The following is a 26,007-nucleotide window of genomic DNA, read 5'->3' as shown; positions in this document are numbered from 1 at the left end:
AGATGATAGAAACTTTGAAAGTTTGATGAGAAGTAGCCTTTGAAGTTTGCCCTTGAGGCTTGACTCCTTGAGCCTTTGAAAGTTGAGGCTTGAGCAATGAATTATGAGGCCCAAGGGAGGGAGGGTAGAGTCTAGACTCTAGAGACTTGAGAGGGAGAGAAAGAGAGTAGATAGTAGAGCAATGAGCATGTAGTATGTACTATAGACTCTAGTACTAAGTAGTATAGTCTATGTACTATGTAGTATGTAGTAACAATGAACATGTAACATAATACATGTACATTGTACAATGTATGTAGATAGTAGAGCTTAAGCCTTAGAGGGTAGCCTTGAGGCTTGAGGCCGAAGGGAGAGAGAGAGAGAGAGAGAGAGAGAGAGAGAGAGAGAGAGAGCTTGTATAATTACCTTTTACGAAAAAAAAAGAGAAAGCTTGTACAATGTAGAGGGTAGCCTTGAGCCTTGAGCCTTGAGGCCCAAGGGAGGAGAGAGTGGAGACTTGAGACTTGAGACTTGAGAGGGAGAGGAAGAGCCTTGAGCACGCCGGCCTTCAACCTTGAGACTTAAGACTTAAGAGGGAGAGAAAGAGCCTTGAGAAGTTGAGACTCTTGGCCTTGGAGTGTGAGTGTAGCTTGAGAGTGGAGCATTATATAGGAAACATTGGCAAGAGCATGGCGGAAATGGCCGTTGGCAGCCAAACTGTCAATTTTGTTTTTTCAAAAATGGCCCAACGGCTCCCTGGGCCATCCCCAGTTGGCGTCCCTGACATGCATGTGTTCCGCGAACGCGTCCCCACTTGGCTCACCGGCATCCCCACTCAGAGATGGGACGTCCATCCGTTCCAGAACGTCCCCACTCGGTCCCATCCTTGGGACTGCGTCCCCCCGTCCCACGCTGCCGTCCCCTCCGTCCCCTGTTACTATGGTCCTAGGTATCTCAAAGAGAATTTGGCTCTAATACCATGTGAAGAAATGCTCTAAATACAGAAAACACAAAGCCAACTGTACGACAAAGCACAAACTAATAAACACAGAACACAATTACAGTTAGGGTAACTCAAAGACAGTAAACACAATGAATAATGAAATGAATGACTACTAACTATATAGTGCTCATGCAACTAACACACTATGCACTGAATACTGAATCTCAAACTCTCATATCTCTAGGATCAAGGAAGAGGTTATGAGCTAGAGAGTGTGTACTCCAAACAGATCCCAAAAGCCAAAAAGGCGGCCTCCATATGTCAAACAATAGCAAACGCAGCTAGAGAGGCTGGATCTAATGCAAACAGGCAATGAGAAGAGAGAGAAATACCAAAAACACAAGTACCTGAGGAGAGAGGAAAACTAGGCGATAGCTAGAAACAGTAAACGACTATGCAAGAAGTGTAGGCGATAGTTGGAGGAGAGAGAAACTCAGCAAATGTAGATTTTGGATAATGGCAACAGTGTCTGACTGATGGCAACAAGTCCAATTGATGACATCAACAGCAAAGGCAAGGTTCTAACAGTTAGGCAATCGCTCCAGAGTACCAAGCGACAGCTCCTAAATGCAAGCGACAGCTCACAGATGCAAACGAAGGATGAAATCAGGCGCCAAATGATAACAAATAGCAATGGGAAGCTCTGATTGTGATGTCCTCCGCAAACAGGGTGTGGGCAGTAGAGAGATAGCTCCTCAAACCTGCAAGACAAGATTAAGAGTGGTGGGTTGTATGCCTATTTATAGAAAGTTTGGGGCAACCAAATTAGGGTTTTGCATGTGGGACACAATAACTCTCTAGTATCGCATATCTTTTTAATTTAATAAGGTTCCTTCATTAATTAAGTGTGTTTTGGGGTTGTTTAAGTCACGCTAATGTAGTTTTAGCTCAACACCCCTTGCATGTCATACCAATCTCCCCCATGGGACCCATCTCATCCTCTCTAGTGCCTAATTAAGTAGCCATGTCTATAGAGATACAATTCATACATACACCAAGATCAACACATGCTGATCTCTAATCTTGCCCATGCTCTACAAAGTTTTGTAGCATCATTATTGGGCTGATTTGCCACCACATCTAGGACCAGACCAGCCAAGATTTTGGGCTTTTTTTCCTTCTAATCTCCCTTGTTTTTAGCCTTTTCAGCTTGCTACTATTGAGACACTCTCCTTGTGAAGTGCCCCTCCAGTTCGCTTTCAAAGCATGTGTTTGCAGCCATTATTTCTTTGAATTGAGCAATTGATCTCCAAGTTTTTCTTTGCTGTTTTTGCGTCTTCTCAGCCCTATTTTCAGATCTGCCCCTTTCTCAGCCTTGGAAGACTGCTTGATTGGCTTCTCATCATCATCCTTGAAGCCTATAGACTCTCCACGCAACAAAGCATCGACTATACTAGCCATCTCTATGAGTTGTGGCATGCTAGTCACAGTGGTATTTACGCAAAAAAAAACCCCTAACTTCCTTGGGCAGCCCACAATTTTACTTCTCAATTTGCTCCAAAACGGGGATAGCACAATAAGAAGTGATCATCAACAATGCCTCCCAAAACTTCTTATTGTATTGTTCCAACTTTTGGCATTGCAATGCATCCAACTTATTCCAAGTAGTCTCATGATTAACTTATCAACCAAGTGGAAGCAAACAATTGTGTAAACTGAACCCACATTAACATTGTGAGAGTGCGCAATAGAAGAAGAACACGAACACAGAGGAGGGGAGAGAGAAAGCAGGGAATGAAGGAAGAAAGTCTGCACTGACTGAGATGAATGCTGAATACACTGAAATGGACTGATCAGTCCCTGCACGCAGCCCGGAGCGTCAGTGAGGCCACCAGAACAGACTGAAAGCAATGGCAGCACCAATGCCGGAGTGGGAGAGGACGGAGAGTGTGCTGAACCTGCAGAAGACAATGCTGGAAATGACTGGGGGGCTGCTATATATAGCCCCAGCCCAGAAAACTGGCCGACCTGCCAAATCTGGCCGACTTGGCCAGATCTGGCCGACCTGCCCAGAAATCTGGGCCGACTGCACACCAAAAGGCCCAGTGTGGGCTGTGTGACTCCCGGAAGCTGAATGCAGACAAAAACAGCAGCTACCAAGCTGACAGAGCTCCTCTGTCTCCTGTCAGACTCTGACAGGAGCTCACAACCAGGAGATGACAGACTGAGAATGATAATAGAGCAGGCTAACACCCCCTCTCAGATCCTGGGAGGGTCTGAAGACCTAAGAACCTCATGTGATGAAGCAAAGAAGCCTGAGGCAAAGGCTTCATGAAGAGATCAGCCACATTGGCCGCCGTAGGACAATAGACCACCACCAGCTCCGAAGCCACGATCCGCTCTCGAACATAGTGATACTGAACCTCAATGTGCTTCGTGCGAGCATGAAACACCGGGTTCTTCGCCAGAGCAAGAGCACTCTGGTTGTCCACGCGCAGCTCCGTAGGTCCGGTCTGGGAAAAGCCAATCTCCGCCAGTAAGCGACGGAGCCAAACTGCCTCCATAGCGGTCGAACATAGGGCCCGATACTCAGCCTCTGTAGAAGAAAGTGCCACAGTAGGCTGCTTCTTGCTGCTCCAAGAGACAGCACCGGATCCAAGGGTGAAAGCATAACCTGTAGTGGATCGTCTCGAATCCACATCACCTGCCCAATCAGAATCACTCCATCCAGAAAGGGTAATCCCATCTCCATACATGATCCCAAAGGATCGAGTCCCCTGTAAATATCGAAGAACACGCAAGGCTGCCTGCCAGTGATCCTGTGTAGGAGTCTTCATAAAAGAAGACAACAAAGCCACCACAAAAGAGATATCTGGTCGAGTGTGAAGCAGCCAGATGAGAGAGCCTACAAGGCACCTGTAACGAGTGGCATCTGTAAGGGGGACTCCATCTGCCAAAAGCTTGGACTCAGGGTCCATGGGGCAAGAAATAGGCCGACACGCGACCATATCAAACTCCAAAAGAAGCTCGGAGATGTACCTGTGCTGCGAGATAAAGATGCCTTGTGCCATCTGATAGATCTCTAGTCCTAGAAAGAAGTGAAGGATCCCTAGATCCGTCATGTCAAACTCCTGCTGAAGAATGGACCGAGTATGCTCCACCTGCTGAGTGTCGCTCCCTGTAATGATAAGATCATCGACATACAAAATAAGGAAAATAGAAAGAGAATCCACAACCCGTAAGTAGAGGTTGGGATCATGAGCGGAGCGCGCAAAGCCACTCTGTAGAAAGAAGCCGTCAATCCTCTGGTACCAAGCACGAGGAGCCTGCTTCAGGCCATAAAGAGCCTTCCGCAGCCTGTAGACATGATCCTCCTTCCCCTGCACAAGAAAACCAGGAGGCTGTGTAACATAAATCTCTTCCTCAAGGACGCCATTCAGAAAAGCCGACTTGACGTCCATCTGATAAGCAGGCCAACGGTGGTGAGCGGCAAGAGCCAAAAGAACTCGAATGGTGGACATCCTAGCTGTAGGAGCAAAAGTCTCGAAGTAGTCCAATCCTGCGCGCTGTGCAAAACCCTTGGCAACAAGCCTAGCCTTATGCTTGTCCAGAGAGCCATCTGCAAGATACTTGGTCTTAAAGACCCATTTCACACCTATCACCTTCCGTTTCTCGGGACGCGGTACAAGCTCCCAAGTATGGTTTCGCTCGATGGAATCGAGCTCGGCCTGCATAGCCTGTCTCCAAATATCCTGTGCAAGAGCCTCCACAGTGGAAGGCTCGGAATCCTGAAGAATCTGAGACATAAGAGCATAGTTCACACACAGTGAACTATCCCGTTGGGCCTGTAATCGGGCTGATCGACGTGGACCTGTAGAAGAAGCAGGAAAGTGAGTAACACCTGAATCCTGCATGAGCCGGCGATACCATAAGGGAATCCTAAGAGACTCCTCCTGCTGCGAGGGAGACCGTGTAGTCTCCGGAACTTGCAAAGCACCCATATCGGAGAGGGACTCCCCCTCACCAAATGAAGATAGATCCTCCGCACCGAAAGAAGGCTGTGTATCCCAAGAAGACCCCGAAGGGGAGGTGGAAGAACTCGTAGAAGATGGAGGCACATCCACCAAAGGGAAAAGGGAAGCCGGAGGAGGAGGAATGGGTGGGGTGCTAAGGGGTATCCTGGAAGGAAGAGAAGGTAGAGAAGGTGGGGGGGAGGGGGGGTCCGTCGATGTCGAAGAAGCACCTGTAATAGAACCATCAATCGGATCCTCAAAGGCCGAAGCCTCATCAAAGATCACATCCCTGCTCACCTCAACCTTCCGTGTCGTCGGGTCGTAGAGCCGATATCCCTTCGTGGTCGTGCTATAACCCACGAAGATAAGCTTTCTCGACTTAGAGTCGAACTTCGTCTTCCTCTTCTTCTTGTCCACATGGACAAAAGCATCGCACCCAAAGATGCGAAAATGGGACACGGAAGGCTTCTTTCCAAAGAAAGCCTCATAAGTAGTCATGTCCTGTAAAGCCGAAGTCGGAGAGCGGTTGCGAATATGCACCGTTGTAGCCACCGCCTCACCCCAAAGGAAATGAGGAAGACTCCTATGCTCCAGCATAGATCGGGCCATCTCCACCATGGTCCAATTCGCACGCTCCACCACACCATTCTCAGATGGTATGTTCGGATGTGAATACTCCACCCGAATACCATGATCCCTGCAAAACTGAGAGAAAAGGTGAGAAGTGAACTCGCCACCGTGATCAGCTCGAACGCCACGAACTTTGGAAGTTGTTTGGGTCTCCACAAACACCTGCCACTCGCAAAAACAGGAGTACGCCTCGCTCTTGTACTCCAAGAAATAAGGCCACACATAACGACTAAAGTCGTCCACAATCAGCATCAAATACCTGGCCTTCCCAAGGGAGGCCGTGCCCATAGGTCCGCAAAGGTCGGTGTGAACCAACTCAAGCGGAGAAGTAGCCCTCCTAGAAGCAACCTGAGGGTGAGGCTGCCTATGCTGCTTGCCCCTCAAGCAGCTAGGGCACAAAGTGTGAAGAGGAGGGAAATCTGGAAGTCCCTCCACCATCTTCCTCCGAGAAGCCCGCTGAAGAGAATCGAGGTTCAAATGACCATACCGAGCATGCCAAAGCAGCCCAAGCTCATGGGAAGTCCTCGCAGCCAAGGCTGTGAGCGTATAAAGCCCGCCCTCCTGTGTACCTGTCCAAAGAGCATCACCTGTAGAAGCATCCTCCACTGTGACTGCATCCTGAGTAAAAATGACTCGGGTACCTAGCTAAGTAAGGCCATGCACAGACAATAGGTTAAAACCCAAATCAGGGACATAGAGAACTTTGGAGGAGGAAGACCGCCTGTCAGAAAACATAGGTAGAGTCCCCACGCCTCGAACAGGAACTATAGAATTGTCACCAATGGTGACAATACCCCCTCGGGAACGAAGATCCTGAAGCCAATCCTGTCGGAAGGTCATATGTGAATATGCTCCACTGTCTACGAGCCAAGGCTTCTCCAAAGTGGTAGAAGCTAGGGTTGTATCCTCCTCAACAAAGACATGCACAAACGCAGACTCTGTCGTGGCTGGGGCCGCCTTCGAGTCCTTCTCCTTGGGCTTCAAATGGGGATACTTCTGCCAACACTTCTCCTCGGGATGAGTGCCCTTCCCACAGTGGGGACATTTGGGCTTCTTCTCCTTCGCATCCTTCTTGTCCTCCTCCTTCTTGTCCTTGGCCTTCTCCTTCTTTTGTTTCTTCTTCTTGCCGCCACCTGTTCCTGCCGTAAAAGCCTTGGTGGAGCCACTGGCTCCCACCTCTTTGAGTCGCTCGTCATGCTCCAAGACAAGCGGGGAAAGTTCCTCCCATAGGAGTGTCTCACGGGTCCTCGAGGTGATGAGGCTGGTATAGAAGACATCATAACGGGGTGATGGCAACTGAGTCAACAGAATCATCGCCATATCCTCAGACGATATCATACGACCAAGAGAGGCTAACTCGCCTCGCATGTCCTCCATCTTCGTGATGTGCTCCTTCATGGAAGAAGAATCATCAAGACTGAGCATCCGCAACTTCTTCTCCAAGGAAATCTTGTGGGCAAACGTCTTGTGCTGATACAAAGACGCAAGCTTCTTCCACACTTCCGCCGCGGTCTGTAACCTGTGAACATGTACAAGAACGGAATCATGTAGACTCATGAAAAGAAAGGAACGGGCTCGAGAGTTAAGCCTATCCCACAAGGCTGCACGGTCCATAGAGGTGCCATCGGACGAATCCACGGGGGGACGGTCGATGGGCGAAGAAACAAGCTCCCAAAGGTCGAATGTATCGAGGATGCATGCCACCTTGCACGACCAGAGGGAGAAGTTGGAACCATCCAACTTATCTTCCTTCGGAAAGGAAGGGAGAATCGGCACCTGAATGGAGGGAATCAAGGAAGGCATCCGCACATCTGAAGCAGTCTTCACGGAAGATACCTTCACGGTAGATGGAACCCTCTGAGATGCATGGACTGAAGAAGGACGAGTGCGAGGAGGCTCCTCCCGACGTCGAAACTCCTGATAATCCTGCCTCCGCTCAGAGGAATGATGAGAAAGGAGCTCATCCTCTGAGTCGTCAAAGCCTGAAAACTGGTAAGACATCTTCCAATCTGCAAAATACCAAAGAAAACTGTGCCAAAGCCGAAGTATGACCAGCAGTATGGTCACCAACCACCAAGACGCAGGCTGTGATAGCCTACAAACACCTGGATCTGCAAAACGCAAAGCTAACTGATGAAGATCACCAGAAAAGAAGCCACCAGCACCAAGACGCAACCAGGAAATGAGTCGCCAGCAGAAAATGTGCCGCCGGGAGTGGTAGCGACCATCAGATCTGCAAAACGCAGCCTGATGATGTGTCGCCCAACAGGAGGGACAGCTTGATGGAAAACGCAGGGAAAAAGGGTCGCTGGTTGACGTGGCAGCCTTGCAAGAAGGCGTCTACAGCAAACGCAGGAAGAAGGGCCTCCTACAGGGGCCGCCTGGGCAGTTGAGGATGGGATGACAGCAGCAGAAGTGAGGTATCTCTCCACTTGGTTATGTCCTCCGTGCTCTCAGTCAGGCGATGATACCATGTGAGAGTGCGCAACGGAAGAAGAACACGAACACGGAGGAGGGGAGAGAGAAAGCAGGGAATGAAGGAAGAAAGTCTGCACTGACTGAGATGAATGCTGAATACACTGAAATGGACTGATCAGTCCCTGCACGCAGCCCGGAGCATCAGTGAGGGCACTAGAACAGACTGAAAGCAATGGCAGCACCAATGCCGGAGTGGGAGAGGACGGAGAGTGTGCTGAACCTGCAGAAGACAATGCTGGAAATGACTGGGGGGCTGCTATATATAGCCCCAGCCCAGAAAACTGGCCGACCTGCCAAATCTGGCCGACTTGGCCAGATCTGGCCGACCTGCCCAGAAATCTGGGCCGACTGCACACCAAAAGGCCCAGTGTGGGCTGTGTGACTCCCGGAAGCTGAATGCAGACAAAAACAGCAGCTACCAAGCTGACAGAGCTCCTCTATCTCCTGTCAGACTCTGACAGGAGCTCACAACCAGGAGATGACAGACTGAGAATGATAATAGAGCAGGCTAACAAACATTGCTCTACCTTGCATCAAAAGCATGGACCACCACTGCAATGATTCCCTTTCAAAAATGTGGTTGCCTTTAAGATCTTTGAGAATTCAGTGAAGTTACCTCCCAAGTAGGCCATATCAAACTGTTTTTGGTATCAAGTTATCATGAATTGTTGAATGCAAGAAGGGTGCATTGCTGTATTAGCATTATAACAAGCACCATATGAAGCATTTGCATGACCAGCATTCATTACTTGAGGCCCATACACACCAAGGGGATGTAGATGCATTACCATACATGCCACTTTGTTTCATAGGCATTATGCCAACATTACCATACATGGGGCTTTGCATACCGCTTGTCATACCCAAATATATTGCACCTTGCATTCCATCTATTGGTTGTTGTATACCATAAGGATTTGTGCCATACATTCCCATAGATGGTCCTTGACCCCAGCCATTGCATGGAAAATCGAACCACCGCTACCCCAAGTGCCCCATATTTGCATACATGCCCCACTATCCAAAACTCATTGGATTGGCACTACCAAAATGGCCTTGCATTTACGTACCTTGCCCCACTAGCATCATTTGCTTTTAATCATCACCAACCATTGACACATCTTGAGGCTACAATGGCTCTTCGTTGGGAGCTTCTTGTTATCCCAAAGCTATAGAGGATAACATCTTCTTCTTCCCCTTGTCGAAGGTCGACAAGGAGTTCAAGAATTGCATTAACTGAGGATCCTTAGCCAATTGAGCAAAGATATCAATTATTGTCCTCAACCAAGCCTTGAACTAGTTATCATAATATTCATCTCCTTGCTAGTTAGCAACATTTATGGCCTTGAGGGATGCAACATTTATCATGTTCCTCCTAAGTTCTAGTGTGAACGCTCCCTTATCTCACAGGAACTTTTTACTTTCTAGCTAGAGAAGGATTGTTTCCCCGTGTGAGCACCCATCAATGGGTGTGCTACTCAGTACCTTAGGGATTGTACTTTCATTCATCCTCACATAATGGATGTAACCTTCCAACACTCTCTTCTCTCTTGATATTCACTTGTTCACTATGAGTGTGTGTAAGTGCGCATACAACTAAACCCTAATCTAACAGTGGTATTAGAGCATACCTCTTCTTAGCCATCGTCGCCACCGCCATTGTTGCCATTAAGCCTTGCGCTTGGCTATCCTCTCATATATTGGTTGTTGTTCCAACCTATTGAATAGCATGCTTCAGTCCCACCACATCGACCACCATCCTTGCGCCTAGTTCGACGGTTTGATACATTCTCTCCAAACCTAGTCCATCAATTTGCTACATTCTTTCCAGACCTGGTCCGTCAATTTGTTGTGTCCTCTCTAGACCTGGTTCCATCCGCCATGCTGCAGCCTGTGATCAAATCTTGACCAGCAATCTATTCAGTCTGACGCCCACCAAAAGTTCTCTGACCTACGCATCATCTCGCCTATCTACCCCGACCAATTGCCACATGCCTGCCTCGTTCAACCAGCCTACCACACCTCTCTCCTTCGACCAACCTACCACGCTTGCTGACAGTTAGCTGACAAATCCATCACATTACATGCCAGTCAATAGGCCTAATGTCACATCAATAGGCCTAATGTCACATCAAATCTGACGCCCACTGGCCTGATAGTCAACCCACAGCCATTTCCTACCTGTGCACGTGGTCCAATCTGGCTGATACTATTTTTCCATTAAAATATTCAGCTTCAAAACCATAATCAGCATTAAGACCTTTTAAATTACTCCTCATCGCGTATAGTACCTCTATGAAGCACAAAATTTGAGAATTTTGCAAGAAATCCAAATTTCCCTCAAATTTTTTTCAAAATTTTGAAGCTTTTGTCTAAAAACCCCAAATCTCACAAAATTTTAGGAGTTTTATACTCGATGCTCAAAAATTGCTTGGTCTTACACCAAAATTTAGGGCTATACACATTCGAGCTCCAATTTCACCAAATTTCTTCGACTAAATTTAGGGCTTTTGCGAAATTTCTCCAAATTCATTGACTTCAAGGCCAATTGAACCTTCTACATCAACATTCGCACACATTGGAACCCTTTCATCAGAAAATTCTTCGTTCACACCAAATTTTCAAAAAATTGTGAGTTTTTTGTCTTTTCTTTGTTTTTTTATGGGGCAATTACATTTGTACTTTGAATAGCAGTTGGTTGCAAAAAAACTAGAAATTTCAACGAGCAATGGCTGAGCAAATTTCTTTGCTCAACATGTTTGGGGACTCAGACAAATTAGATGGCACTAATTATCCCATGTGGGCATACATGATGAAGCATGTACTTGTTGCCAAAGCTGATCATTAAAAGTACACGTTGTCGGAGGGGTTTTTGTCGAAAGATCGAATCCACCGAGGATCAGAGATAGAAGGAAGTAGAGATAGGAGATGGAAGAGAAGATAGAGAATACCCAAGTGGTAAACACAACAAAAACAAATCACAATGAATTGAATCAATATGTATTGAAAGAACCTGAAATCTTCGCACTACTCAGAAGCAATCTCTAGGCATTAGTTCTCCTGGAGCTTCTTCGTAGACCAAAAACGTGGATCAAAAAAATCAACTCTTTCTCTACTATCCAGAACCCAAATCTGATAACTCCGTTGGCTCCGAAAGGGGGGAAAACCTCAGGACACATGCTCACAGATCTCCCAGATCACTCCTTCTTTCAGTTCAATCTACAGTTTTCAGCCTGTTTACAGTGATCGCGACGCGCGCAATTTCGTCAATCTGTTTTTATGAAAAATCTCCTAATTGGCTGAAAAAGCAACTAGCTTTTTGCATGCCATCCTAATCTACAAGCTTTTTCTAACTTTTTTGGATTTTTTACAATAAATAATATCAAAAGTAGGCTAAAATTATCCAAAAATCTAGTATTTTCGGACAATCCATGCAACTCACACTAGTACTAATGGCTCAAATCACATTGACTCTCTAGATCAATAGAGAAGTCGGATGATGATGCATTCCATACTTTTTCACACTGTGTCTTCATAACATCATGACAACGTCCTTGTAATTGTAAGCACTGCCAGTACACAACTTGATATTTTTATAAAGTAATCTTTTTTTTTAATTCAAACTAGCATTTTTAGGCCAATTGAAGGCTCCTAAAATGTAGGGATTTCCTAAATTTTAGGGAGTAGAAGAGACGCTTGGGATAAAGGTTGGAATAGTTAAATACAATAGATTATAAAAAACACCTCAAGTAGCACAGAGATAGAACAACTTAGTAATAAACACTGTTGAAGGCCTTGATAAAGAACTCTATGACATATGTATTCCACCATCTCTTCCACAATAATGACGCCACCACCATCCCAACTAGAGTCCCAAAATGGCTAGTAAAAGACATCATAACAAGATATATAGTTAATTCGGCCCTAAATGCCCTCTAACTAGAGTGTGTGATAGAATGTTTGGTAAAGATATCTAAGGTTTCCTAAAGGATCCAACATTGAAAAACTACATAGAGGCATGCAATAGTATCATAGATTATGGCAGTAGACTACCTCCTGTCATAGCTACATTAGTGTGTGTATTCCTTTACAAGACCATGCCATCCATGTACATGCCCCAAAAATAGCCATTAAAGGATAACACTAGAGAACATAGTGTCAGAGTGCAGCGGTGCGGAAGCGTAGGACTAAGAGAGAGAGAACGCAGAGAGAAAAGGGAGAGAAAGAGACAGTGTACAATGAAGATCTGCTGTATAAAGAATGCTGAATACAAAGATATACACGGGCGCAGTACGCTGGACTGCGTGTCTCCACCTCGACGATGCGACCTGCTGTCCACCTCGAAGTCTGCTGCAGTCTGCACTGTCTGCTGTCTGAAATCTGTGAACAGAGACAGAAATCTGCACGGCACCGGTCTGTAATCTGCGACAGAGAATAGTGGCCAGACTGCTGAAAACGTCAGCAATAAATAGGCGAAAAATCACCTAGAACGGGGCGCCAAAATAGGGCGCAGCCTGGAATAAAATGGCTGCAGGCAGTCGGACTGCCACGTGGCGGTCCGACTGCTGCAGGTCCGACTGCAGCAGTCCGACTGCAGCAGTCCGACTGGACTGCACCAGGCTGAAACCTGCCTGGCTGTGATCTCTCTAACACCCCCTCTCAGAGCCTGGGCAGGGCAGAAGCCTGAGGGATCTGGAATGTTGCCGAAGTAGAGCCTGAGGAAGCGCCTTCGTAAACAAATCCGCAAGATTATCCTCCGTCTTGCAATACTCCACAGTGATGGTCTCATCCAGAAGCTTTTCTCGGATGAAGTGGTACTGAATCTCAATGTGCTTCGTCCGGGCATGAAAAACAGGGTTCCTTGCCAAGGCAATGCAACTCTCATTGTCACATCGCAGCAATGTAGGACGAGTCTGGGGGCACCCAAGCTCCTCCAACAATCTCCGAAGCCACACAACCTCGCATGTGGTGGAAGACGCGGCCCGATACTCCGCCTCAGTAGACGAAAGGGCTACCGTGGGCTGCTTCTTGCTACTCCATGAAATAACACCTGCACCCAAAGTAAAGCAGTAACCTGTAGTAGACCGCCTGTGGTCCACGTCACCGGCCCAATCCGAGTCGCTCCAACCTGCAAGTACAAGATCTGACCCATCTGTCCCTGCGGGGTAATGAATCCCCAAATCAGACGTCCCCCTCAGATACCGAAGTATCCTCTGAGCAGCCTGCCAATGCACCGTCTTAGGTTCACTCATGAACCCTGCCAAGAGCCCAACAGCAAAACATAGATCAACCCGCGTGTTGAGAAGCCAAATCAAGGACCCTATCAACTTTCGATAGCGGGAGGCATCCGCCAAAGGAGAAGCTGAGTGGGAAGTGGCCTTCCAGTTCGGATCCATAGGAGTAGAGAGGGCCCGACGATCTTCCATCTCAAAAGACACCAAGAGCTCCTGTACATATCTCTGTTGGGAGAGAAAAATCCCCCTCTGAGACTGATAAATCTCATGTCCTAAAAAGAAATGGAGTAGCCCCAAATCCGTCATCTCGAACGTCCGATGTAAAGCTGACTTTGTCTCCTGGACCTGCTGTGCATCATCACCTGTGACAATCAAATCATCAACATATAATACAAACAGCACACAACCTTCCCCGGAAGTGTGAACATACAGCTGCGGATCGGCCTTGGACCGCCGATATCCCAACTGAGTCTGGAGGAACGAATCAATCTTCTCGTTCCAAGCTCGCGGGGCCTGCTTGAGACCATACAGGGCCTTCTTCAACCTGTAGACTTTCCCATCTGAAGAACCAAAGCCAGGAGGCTGCTCAACGTAGATCTCCTCCTTCAAATCACCATTCAGGAAGGCCGACTTCACATCCAGCTGATAAACAGGCCATCTCCTATGGCCAGCCAAAGCAAGAACAGCTCTAATGGTTGCCATACGAGCTGTAGGGGCAAAGGTATCATGACAGTCAATCCCTGGGCGCTGGGCAAAACCCTTAGCAACAAGGCGAGCCTTGTGCTTATCCAAAGTACCATCACTGAGATATTTGGTCTTGAAGACCCACTTGACTCCAATCACCTTCTTCTTCGGGGGGCGTGGCACAAGTGACCAAGTGCCATTCCTCTCAATAGCCTCCAACTCAGCTTCCATAGCTGTCTTCCATGGGGCGGACTGTAAAGCCTCCTTCACGGAGGTGGGCTCTCGATCCTGCAGAACTCGGGACATCAAACAATAATTGGAGCAAACAAGCTCCGAAGAATGCGCCTGGTGCCTCCGTGACCGCCGCGGACCATCCTGCGGTCCCCACTCCTCAGGAACCCCCTCGATCCCTGAATCACGGAGTGTGTCACGGGCCCAGCGAGGAGGAGGCCGAACCTTCCCTCTTCGTTCTCCATCAGTAGAAGACTCTGGAATGTCCACCGGAGGTAACTCCTCAGAAGGGTCCGGTGGAACAGTAGACTCTGTGTCAGAAACAGAATCATAATCAAACGGCACAGGCTCCAGTGGAACTGTAGAAGGAGCCAAACTCTCCCCTGGATCTCCAAGAACGGGATGCTCCTCACCCGTTGAAGAAGCCGGAACCTCCACAAACCGCACATCACGGCTAGTATATACATCCCGCTTGACGGGATCATACAGTCGGTAGCCTTGGGACTGGGAGCTGTAGCCAACAAATACCTGTTTTCGGGAAGCCGCTTCAAATTTGTCACGGTGAGCCTTGGGAATGTGAACATAGGCATCACACCCAAAGACCCGAAAGTAAGAAACATCTGGCTTCGTCCCAAAATAAGCCTCAAATGGAGTCATCCCTTCCACGGCCGAAGTAGGGGATCGATTAAGGATGTGGACTGCAGTAGCCACAGCCTCGGCCCACAGAACCTGAGGGGTCTGTCGGTGCTCCATCATGGTGCGCGCCATCTCGATCACACTGCGGTTCTTCCGTTCTAGAATACCATTTTCTTGAGGAGTATTGGTATTGGCAAACTCCTGGTGAATTCCTCTATCTGCACAAAACCGAGCAAATTCATTAGACACAAATTCACCTCCCTTGTCGGATCGCAAGGTCTTCAACTTCCGGCCTGATCGGTTCTCCTCAAAGAGAAGCCAATCCTTGAAGTGCGAGAAAGCTTCTGACTTTAGTGCCAAAAAGTAAGCCCATGTCATCCTGCTGTAGTCATCCACGATCAGCATGAAGTACGAGCTCCCACGCAGGGACTCATTCCTCATAGGGCCACATAGATCCGTAGATACTAGCTCCATCGGTGAAGTAGACCGCCGCGAAGCGGTGTGGGGAATGGCATCCCGATGCTGCTTCCCCCTTATACAAGAGACACATGACTGCTGGCTCACCACTATATCCGGCAACCCTCGAACAAGCTGTCCACGTGACGCCCTCCGAAGATAGTCATAGTTCAGGTGACCAAACCGAGCATGCCATAACTCAGACTGTGACTGTGAGGTAAGAAGAAGAGTAGAGAGGGCAGTGGAAGACTTCAGTTTGTAAATGCCGTTCTCCTCATATCCAGATGATAGAACCTTCCTCGATTCACGATCAAGGACTCGCACAGTAGAACTGTCAAACTCCACCAAAAGACCAAGGGAGCAAATCTTATGAACTGAAAGGAGATGGTACCCTAATCCTGGTACATGCAAAACCTTTGAGGTATGGGTGCCACCTCGTCCATCCGGAATAAGCTGCATCTTACCCCGACCTGCAATAGAAACTGAAGAGCTGTCTCCAATGAGAACCTGCCCACGCGAAGGTCGCAGCTGGGCAACACCATCTGATGAAGGAGTCATGTGCCGTGAGGCACCACTATCAATAATCCACTCTCGAGATTGGGGAGCTACCATCGCAGCATCAGAAGCATTCGGTGAAGCGTCCTCAATGACAACTAGATGGAGAAATGCAGCTGATGAGGGTGCAGCCACCACTCCAGAATCCTTGGTTTCCTTCTTCTTGGTGTCCTTCGAGTCTTTGTCAGGGCAATCCTTCTTCCAATGGCCAGTCTTTCCACAAATATGACATGTGGAGTCTTTGTCCTTGTCCTTCTCCTTGTCCTTCTTGGACTTGTTATCCCCCTTCTTCTTCTTTTGGTCCTTCCCCTTCTTCTGAGAGGCTTGACCTGTCAACGCCTCCGTCTTGGAAGCATTCTGTCCCTTTAACTGTTCCTCTTGGTCCAAGACCATAGGAACCAACTCTTCCCACCGAAGAGTAGACTCTCGCCCCGAAGCAATAAGGGCAGAGTAAAATGTACCGAATCGTGGCGGCAACTGGGACAAAAGTGCGATCGCCATGTCTTCGGAGGAAATTGGCTTCCCCGCATTCTGAACCTGCATCTGTAGCTGCCTTAGCTTGTTAATGTGTTCCCTTAGCGAAGAAGACTTATTGACGGACAAGGTCCGCATCTGTACCTCCAAAGAAACCCTCTTCATCAGGGTCATCCGATTGTACATTTGATCAAGCTCCAGCCATATCTCACGAGCCACCGTCAAGTGCTCGATGTGAGCGATCACGGCTGTAGTGCATGATAGAAAGAGAAAGGATCGAATCCTGGCATTCAGTTTATCCCAATGAGACTGGGCCCTGGCCAACTCCGCACGAGCATCGGAAGAGAGTTTGGACTCATCTCTTACCGAAGGCCGGTCAATATCTTCCTGTACCAACTCCGCCAAATCATAGGACTCCAGAATGGCCAACATCATAACGCGCCAAATGCGGTAGTTGTCGCCGTCGAGCTTCTGATCTGTAGGAAGAGCCGGTAAGACAGGCACCTTCCGGTCCATAATCGCCTGGAACTCCAAGTCCATCTCTGTAGACATCTTCACCTGCAATGCCTTCTCAAACGCAAAAGCAGCCCCCTCTGACTGAGTAAACTCAGCCTGCTAAGGCTCTTCCGCGTCCCGAAGCTTCTTCACCCGCCGGAGGCGATGAAAAAGCAAAACCTGCACTTTTAGGTTGAAAACTCAAACTTTCTCCGCGTCAAACAGCAGTAAACAGCAGCAAATCCACCACCTGTACTCCTTTCCTGTGCGCCCACACTCGTTTCAGCCTTGTTCCAAGGCGCAGCCCTCCTGTCTGCCCTTAAACGCAAAAAACGCAAAAAACGCAAATTTGTGTCGCGATGGAAACTCCTCTTCAGGTTGATTCTGCGCTCAGTCAACCCTCAAACACTGCTCTGATACCATGTCAGAGTGCAGCGGTGCGGAAGCGTAGGACTGAGAGAGAGAGAACGCAGAGAGAAAAGGGAGAGAAAGAGACAGTGTACAATGAAGATCTGCTGTATAAAGAATGCTGAATACAAAGATATACACGGGCGCAGTACGCTGGACTGCGTGTCTCCACCTCGACGATGCGACCTGCTGTCCACCTCGAAGTCTGCTGCAGTCTGCACTGTCTGCTGTCTGAAATCTGTGAACAGAGACAGAAATCTGCACGGCACCGGTCTGTAATCTGCGACAGAGAATAGTGGCCAGACTGCTGAAAACGTCAGCAATAAATAGGCGAAAAATCACCTAGAACGGGGCGCCAAAATAGGGCGCAGCCTGGAATAAAATGGCTGCAGGCAGTTGGACTGCCACGTGGCAGTCCGACTGCTGCAGGTCCGACTGCAGCAGTCCGACTGGACTGCACCAGGCTGAAACCTGCCTGGCTGTGATCTCTCTAACACATAGCACCCAGGAGAAAGAGAATAGGTAGAGAGAAGAAATCAAAAATCCTAATCCCACTAATGAGTCAAAAAGGAAAAAAAAGAAGTAAACGGAAGAACTTAAGCTTGGCTCATCATCGTCAAGGAAATCTAAGCAGGGGGAGACAAACAGTACCATATGATCATCAGAGCTACCAAAAACAGATCAAAGAAGGAGTGAAGAAACTCGAAGCTTGGATTAAGCAAACCCCTCCTCCAATATGGGTATCATGTGAAAAATCTTTTTGCATACATTACAAAAATAATGCTAGGATCCTTATATAAATGTTCTATGCAAAACAGTGAAAAAAGATACGAGCTCTTTTATTGTTGTGTTGTGACAAATACAAAACCTTGAACTTCATGTTTCAAAATGGACCGGGGTAGAGATGAGCTGGAGAATGTGTCATACTCTATATAGATCTCCAAACACAACAGGCAGCCTCCATGTGCAACCAGCAGCCGCAATACAGATAAGGATGATGAATTTGTTTGGATCAAGCTGATCAAAGCTAGTGGCAAGGTGGCCTACAAACGAGTAAAAACACTAGGTGGAACAGCTCCAAGAAGTGGGCAGCAGGCGGAAAATGGCCAAAAAAGCCCAAAAAAAAGAACCAAGCTGATGCAGCCACTGCTGGAAACAGTAGCCACAACCTTCCAATGCCCTTGTAGATGCTAATGACTGCTGCAATCTGCATAAACAGGCTGAAGAAGAGGTGTCTGCAGCAAACACAGCTATCTGAGGGCCCTGGAGATGATGACAACTGCTGCAAAATACATGGACAGGCTGTAGAAGAGCTGCCTGCAGGAATCACAACAATCTAGGCAGTGTAGACAGGTTGCCTAGACCTGAGCTCCAGCTGGCTGCACCACAACCAGGCCAGACATAATCAGCCCCTGCACATGTGGAGGTGCATTAGTGAGGGCATGGGACTGAGGCAAGATGATAAGGAATGCAAGCAATGAGAGGATAATAGGGCCGATGGCTGAAAGATGAAGCGGAGAGCATGCAACAGCAGCCTATATAGGTGATGTAGCTAGAGGATGGCTGGCCTGCTGCATATGATGCCAACTTGATGCTGAAAATGGCAAAACTGCTGCATGCCAACCAGCTGCCCATGAAATGGCCACCCAGTTACGCAACAATGCTGCCCAAATGCAAAAAGGTTTGCCCAACAAATCTGCCTCAAAACAGGCTATGGACAAGTGTAACACAGGATAGAAATGACTGAAAAGCTGCACTAATAGACATGCCTACAGCATGTCAGAGCTCTCCATCATACTCTAATGAAGTTCACAACCAGGAGATGACAGTATACACATAATACAATAAATGGTAATAGCGTCAACAACTCCTGATGATGAAAAATGCAGAAGCTAGTAGTTTCCTGGCAACAGCAGATAGATATCTTCCAACAGGCATGGACGGCCAGGGATGAGGTCCCTTTTATAGAACATGCTGGAGCCAAAAAAGGTCTAGAGTATCGTACAAAAAAGAAAAAATGCATTTTAGGGACTGTTCAGTGAGCCATAAAAATATGATAATTTAAAAGGTAAACTCTAGTGGCTCAACACACCAGCCAAGGGTGGGGATGGGGCTGGTTTGGCTTGCCCATGCCACAGTCACTAGGGACGGGAGATGGGGGACGGGGGCAAGGACAAGGTGGTGGGGAAATGGCGGAAAATAGGAGACAAGGAATGGGGATGGGGATGGGGACCTAAAAATATGTTTTCAAGGCATAATCGAAGTACTCTATAAAGAAACTAGACAAATATGATACATTCACTCAAGAGCCTTCTTAAAATGTCACATAAAAGTCTAAAACAATACATGAGCTGTGAAAGTTGAAACATAAACGAACAGTGAATAAAATTGACGAGTTGAAGTAAAATGCCAGAAGGTGATTGAGAAATGCCATATCATTTGAAGACTAAAGTCCAACGGTAAACATTGAATAATGAGTACTCCACTAAAGACTACAAGAAACAGTACAAACTGAGAAATATCATATGACATAAAAATTAAAGTCCAACAATAAACACTAAATAACGAGGCACCTTGGTGGTGGCTTGATCACCCACTCCTTGGGTGTCCACGGTTCTACTTGGTGGTTCTATGTTATATGGTTTTTGATTCATTCTCATTGTACCATTGTATTATATCAGATCACCCATGATCTGAGAGAGGGTGTTAACAGATATGTCAGCTCATGTGTGAGTTTGAGCTATAGAGGCTTGGGTACATTATTTAGGTTATTTAGGCATTTTTTATTGTGTCATTTTATGGTCATATTTGGCAATTATTGCTGGCCGATCAGCATTAAATGCTAGCCGACCTGACATATTTTATAGCATTATTTGTGCCTATTTATTCTGGGCTCTTCCTCACTCTGTTTAGTTCACCACCTAGAGATCCTATGGAGAGAGGAGCCTGTGCCAATGCCCACACAGCCAATGACTCACTGTTGTATGCGACAATCTCGTGTCTGATATATAGATTCCATTTCTCGAGCATACATCTGAGTTCTCATCTATATTGTGTTCTTTCTTTCCCTTTCTCTCTTATCTTGTGTTTCAGCAGTCTATTATTGCTTATATTTACACTTCCATTGCTGCACCACTTCTGACATGGTATCAAATTTCAGGATTTGTGTTCCTGTTGTGTTTTCTTGTTGATTTCGGGACTGTTTTCACCCTTGCTGGTCAGGTGACTACTTCTCCATATAGGTGACCTATTTACCTGCGTTTTTCTGCCAATTTGTCATCACCTACTGTCTACAACCCCTCTGCTGCCTGCCTTTTCAGTTTTCAGGCTGCTACGACAATTTTCCAGCCAGTTTGTGGCAGTACTCAGCCTACGTTTTGGTGTTCCTGACTCCTTCCTAGCTGGGTGACTCTAGTTTCAGGCCGTTTTTGCTGTTTTTGGCAGTTTTTGACTAATTTTTTGATTTTTTGCAGCAGCTTTTGTCTTCTTTTGGTCAGATTTTGGGTTATACTGTATGTGAACTCTTGGTTTTTGCAGTCTATGCTCGTGTTTTGGCTGTGCTCCCTCTCCAAATACCTTCTTTTCTCTACTTCTCTTCTAAATCCTCTACAGATGGCTCCTCCATGCACATCCACTGATGACAAGCTCCATGGACCTCATTATTACACATGGAGTGCAGTGATGAAGGCCTGGTTTATCCAGAAGCGGTTATGGTACGTGGTTGGCAGAGCTCTTGCACGCCCTCAACAGCCTTCTTCTGTTCCAGCTAATTTTGATGAAGACAACCATGAGGAAGCAGTGCTTACATGGGATTCGGCTGATGCCCGTGCTTATTCAGCCTTAGTTCGGTGTATTTCCAAAGAAGTCCTACCGGCGGTCACCTCCTGCAAGACAACTTCAGACATATGGTCAAAGTTGCAATTGATGTACAAGGCTCCTTCCACCATAAGGGCCATTACTCTCTATGGCCAGCTTCAGCAACTGAAGTTTAAAACCAAAGATATGATCCAATCATTCCTACTTCGAGTTACCCAAATCCATGACCATCTTTGCACTATGCAGTCTACCCTATCAGAGGCACATCTTGTTGGTACGGTACTCTATAAGCTTCCTCGGGAGTTTGATGGAGCGGCAAATGCATTACAGGCGCAGACATCTACGACTCTTGTCAGTTTTCTTCATATGTCCTTTGGTGCTGCTTGGGCATGAGGCGACTTTGCAACTACAGGGGACAGCTTCCGTCACATTATGGAGATTCAGGTGAGGCTTTTATAGCTTCAAAGAGGGATTCGAAGACGAAGAAGTCCAAGGCCCAATGTTACCATTGTGGCAAGAATGGCCATTTACGCAAGGATTGCAAAGAGTTAGCGGCTTCCAAGAAGAAAAAGGCGCAGAAGACGAAGTGCGGTGCGGACTTCTCCGACGAGTCAGTGCAGACTTCTCCAACGAGTCATCATCTACCTTAGATTCTAACTCAAAACCTCCGGCCAAGGTGAAATCCAAGGAGCCGAAGGGATCCTCTTCTTCGAATCGTGGGAAGGACTTGGTGGCCCCTTCCTCAGCTACTTTCTAGTGGTGGTGATGACGTCATCCCTCATGACTCTCTAGTGCCAAAGAGGGAGTGTGAGAGGGTGGTGAGATGGGGCAGCCGCACCTCATCTATATTTCTATACAGATGCATAGGATCCAAAGAGGGACATCCCTGAGACATGGACCAAAGTCTAGTAGGTACGACCTAGAGCTAGGATTGACATCCAGGTTCATGATGGGATGGATACTTGACAGAGAACGAGTGGCTTTCGTCTAGAGCTCACATGAAGGGACACTTTGGCAGTTTGGCCAAAGGAGGGGAATCCATGGTCATTTATTCACTGTGGCATTGTGACAGGATGGTCACATATGCTACATCAGAGACATATTGAGAGCTACTATAATCTTCTCTATCTTCAGGAGCTGGTACGATGATCGACATCGACTTCAAGTTCTATCTGAGGCACCTTGGTGGTGGCTTGATCACCCACTGCTTGGGTGTCCATGGTTCTACTTGGTGGTTCTATGTTGTATGGTTTCTGATTCATTCTCATTGTACCATTGTATTATATCAGATCACCCATGATCTGAGAGAAGGTGTTAACAGATATGTCAGCTCATGTGTGAGTTTGAGTTGCAGAGGCTTGGGTACATTATTTAGGTTATTTAGGCATTTTTTATTGTGTCATTTTATGGTCATATTTGGCATTTATTGCTGGCCAACCTAAAATATTTTATGGCATTATTTATGCCTATTTATTCTGGGCTCCTCCTCACTCAGCTCAGTTCACCACCATTTCCTGAGCATACGTCTGAGTTCTCATGTGTATTATGTTCTTTCTTTCCCTTTCTCTCTTGTCGTGTGTTTCAGCAGTTTATTACAGCTTATGTTTATTCTTCCATTGCTACACCACTTCTAATAGAGGCTCAAACAATTGTGATGAGAAATAGCAAATCCTTCGAGCAACTTGGAAACACCCAATGTAGAAGGCCTTAATATATTGATTAGAATTTACCATTAAAGTCAGCAAGAAAGTCATTATATACAATCTGATTGGATTCAATTTTTAAACTCCATCCAAAAAAGGTATTGGTTGCTTAAATGCCTCCCTATGCTTAGAATAAGCCAAGAAGATTATCTGTCGCTTGGCATGTACAATAGAACATAATGGAATTGAAGATCTATCTTTAAAAGCTATCTCACAACATCTGACACAGAAACACACGTGCAGTTCCCCCTTAGAGCTACCATCAACCTGCCCGTAATGCAAAGTGCCATGCTAGTCTGCTACATTACCTCACACCTACAAGAGAGCATGATTGAACTAGAGGCACTAGTAGGAGGGTACAAGGGTTGCCTTTACAACTTAAACTTGGATCAATAATTGAGGCCCAAGTGACTCAATGGGTGCTCTACAAGCCCCATGCCCATACAAGAGAATACAATGCTGAGTGACTCTAGTGTTGCTCATTCTGCCTTGAGAAGCATTTAATGGCTCTCCCTTTCTCAATCATCATTTAACTCTACTTCCTTGTAATTGCAAGTTGAGTTTTTGTGGTACAAAGAATACACAAGCATGTCTGATTAGCCCAATTTCCTGGGCCAAAACCAGTAGATGCCAGGCTATATAATGTATAGGCAGGATTTCTGGTTCGACCCCTTACAAATTTTACTGTCTTCAATGGATCCCCTTAAATCATTTCTACACTGACTCTTGAGAACGTAATTGCTGCGCTAAGAAGTAAATTGAGCCTGTAATGGTACCTCGCAGTGAGGATGAATTGGCGGCCCATACGCTGGTGAGGATGAGAATAGCAGGAACAAAGGCGCCGCGGAGCTCCATAGCCGGTTCATGTGTCGCCTGCTTCCATGGCCACCGATTCAGTAGATTTTCTGCTTTGACTTGGTTCCGGAAAAAGTTATTATGAACGCTGGATTCGCACCGTCGCAGAGAACTCTTGCCCTTCAGGTTAGAATTGAATTTTTACCTCGTATCTAAAACAAGGCAATGGAATTACACGCGCCTGCCTAAGGTAACAACTTTTTGCATGTGTTTTCGCATGTTTTTCCTAACCGTAGTAGACAAGGGAGGCTAGTTCCTATTTGATCGCACGATAGAATGCCACTAGCATTCCTTGCACACTAAAAGGAATGCGAAGCAGCATTGCGAGGTCTCTCTCTCTCTCTCTCTCTCTCTCTCTCTCTCTCTCTCTATATATATATATATATTTTCATTTTTTATATTTTTTTCACAAATTTTTTCTATAAAATTTATCTCTCTCTTTACACTCTCTCTCTCTTTACATTGTTGCCGCCACTTGACATCCCACTGACCTTCCAAGCTTGCACCACCACTTGACATCTCGTCAACCTCCCACTACCACCCCCGACCTCACCCTGCTACTACCTGACATCCAATCCAATGCCAAGATAGAGAGAGAGAACTCTAGTGTCTCCTTCCCTGTTGTCACTAACCTCCCCAACTCCCACCCACCTATCAACATGTGTTGCACTCCCACCGCTACCTAATGCCACAACTGCCACTCCCCCACTATCGCCACCACCCAATATTCCACTAACCTTTCGAGCTTGCGCCATCACTTGACATCTCGTCAACTTTCTGCTTAACATCTCGTCAACTTTCTGCTACCAAAGAGAAATGGGAGAGAGAGAGGAGAGAGAGAGAGAGGAGCAGCTTATCCCCAACTTGCATCACTGGATTTTTAGAGAGAGAGAGAGGGAGGGAGGGAGGAGCAGCTCATACCAAAGAGAGAGAAGCCATGACTTTTGATCAAGATGAATGCTATCTTGTCTTCGCCAAAGCCTAGAGCACGTTTGCATTCCCTGTAGTTCATGTTTGTGTTCCTACAACAAAATAGAGAGAGAGAGAGAGAGAGAGAGAGAGAGAGGAAGGATAGAAAAGGCATGTGCTGTCAAAGTAAAAAAGTGAGGATTTCCAATTTTTAATTTGTTCTAGGTATGGTTGTAGGTTCGGGAAGCCCTTTGGAGGTTCGGGGCTACCCGAATCTACAACCAAAATAATACGTTAGGATAGATATATATTCTCAAGTAGGAATTGAAGTTGTTCCACAATACATGTTGCTTATATTGGACAAATCTCACTCTCTTGGGCATATTCCTAGCATTGGATTGTTTTCATGTTCTCATGGAAGCTACAAAGAGAGGGATCCTTGTTCTTTTAGAGAACAATTGTATATATCCACCTACTTATGTAAGTTGTTATGTAGATTACTCTTAAACTCAATGGTAATGCAAAAAATTCTTTATTGTTATTTGTTGGAATGCTAGCTTGAATGTTCCTAAACATGAAATATTATTAGAGTTCTACAAATTGTAAACTTAAAATACAATTCTATGGCTTACATATGATGTCTTGATCTACATGAGTGTTAATACAAAATGTAGAGTTGAGACGTAGCACAAATCTATCTAATTGTGAAAAAAGATGATGTCTTTCCATTCCTCATTGTCCATTGTGCATGCCAATCTACAAAGTATCCTTCAACAAATAGTATTACATCATGAACCTAAGATTCCTGGTGTAGAGGAATTAGGTTGAAATTGTCTTCTTTGTTTTCTAAAACTTTGTTCTTAGATCAAATGGCTATGGAGTGAGGCTTGCCACTTCACAAAACTTTCCAATGTCTTCACATGTTGTACACCTAAAGTCTCAAGGCACTTGTAATTTAATGTAAGAAGACAATAATATGTGACTAGGAGATACAATGCTATTCACAAAAGACATGATTGCTCATAGCAATGACACTTATATATACACTAGCATCAACTCACAAACATAAACATTGTCAACACTGACCACACATCAACAATAGAGGCTACAACATATAATAATGAATACCACATCAGCATTAACTATAGCCACTTTGACAAGTGATATTCTCTCTCTCTCTCTCTCTCTCTCTCTCTCTCTCTCTCTCTCTCTCTCTCTCTCTCTCTCTCTCTCTCTCTCTCTCTCTCTCTCTCTCTCTCTCTCTCAATTATTAGTTTGTTTTTTTGTTTTTGCTTTCTTAGCCTAGCTTTGGCATAATGCAATGACCAAGAATAGTCTTGGTACATGGCTTCATTTTTACCTAATACACCACTTTTATAAGTTGAAAGTTTGGAGCCCATACTTGAGAATATAATTGGACTAAAAGCTAATATTGCTCATGAGATATTGTTGCTAGTTTCAATTGTCAACTTTTTGAATGGTGTGAAATTTAACCCCTATATGGGAAA

At 46.2% G+C, this 26,007-nt stretch overlaps 1 protein-coding gene across 1 annotated transcript in view; it reads right to left on the bottom strand.

The window, feature by feature from the left end:
* The window catches only part of LOC148035321 (folate receptor family protein), a 49,776-nt gene extending 25,933 nt beyond the window's left edge, over positions 1 to 23,843 (bottom strand). Inside the window, exon 1 of the mRNA XM_087680332.1 lies at positions 23,512 to 23,843. Within this exon, the coding sequence (XP_087536458.1) occupies positions 23,512 to 23,590 (79 nt within the window). The 5' untranslated portion in view covers positions 23,591 to 23,843. The remainder of the gene's footprint in view (positions 1 to 23,511) is intronic.
* Positions 23,844 to 26,007: the final 2,164 nt, after the last annotated feature.

The sequence above is a fragment of the Lygodium microphyllum genome, chromosome 6 (genome assembly GCF_053477565.2).
Source record: "Lygodium microphyllum isolate KBCC chromosome 6, Lygodium_microphyllum_v1.1.10, whole genome shotgun sequence".
NCBI classification, from domain to species: Eukaryota; Viridiplantae; Streptophyta; class Polypodiopsida; order Schizaeales; family Lygodiaceae; genus Lygodium; species Lygodium microphyllum.
The sequence above is the reverse complement of the archived record's forward strand: the minus strand, read 5'-3'. Positions and strand labels throughout refer to the sequence as shown.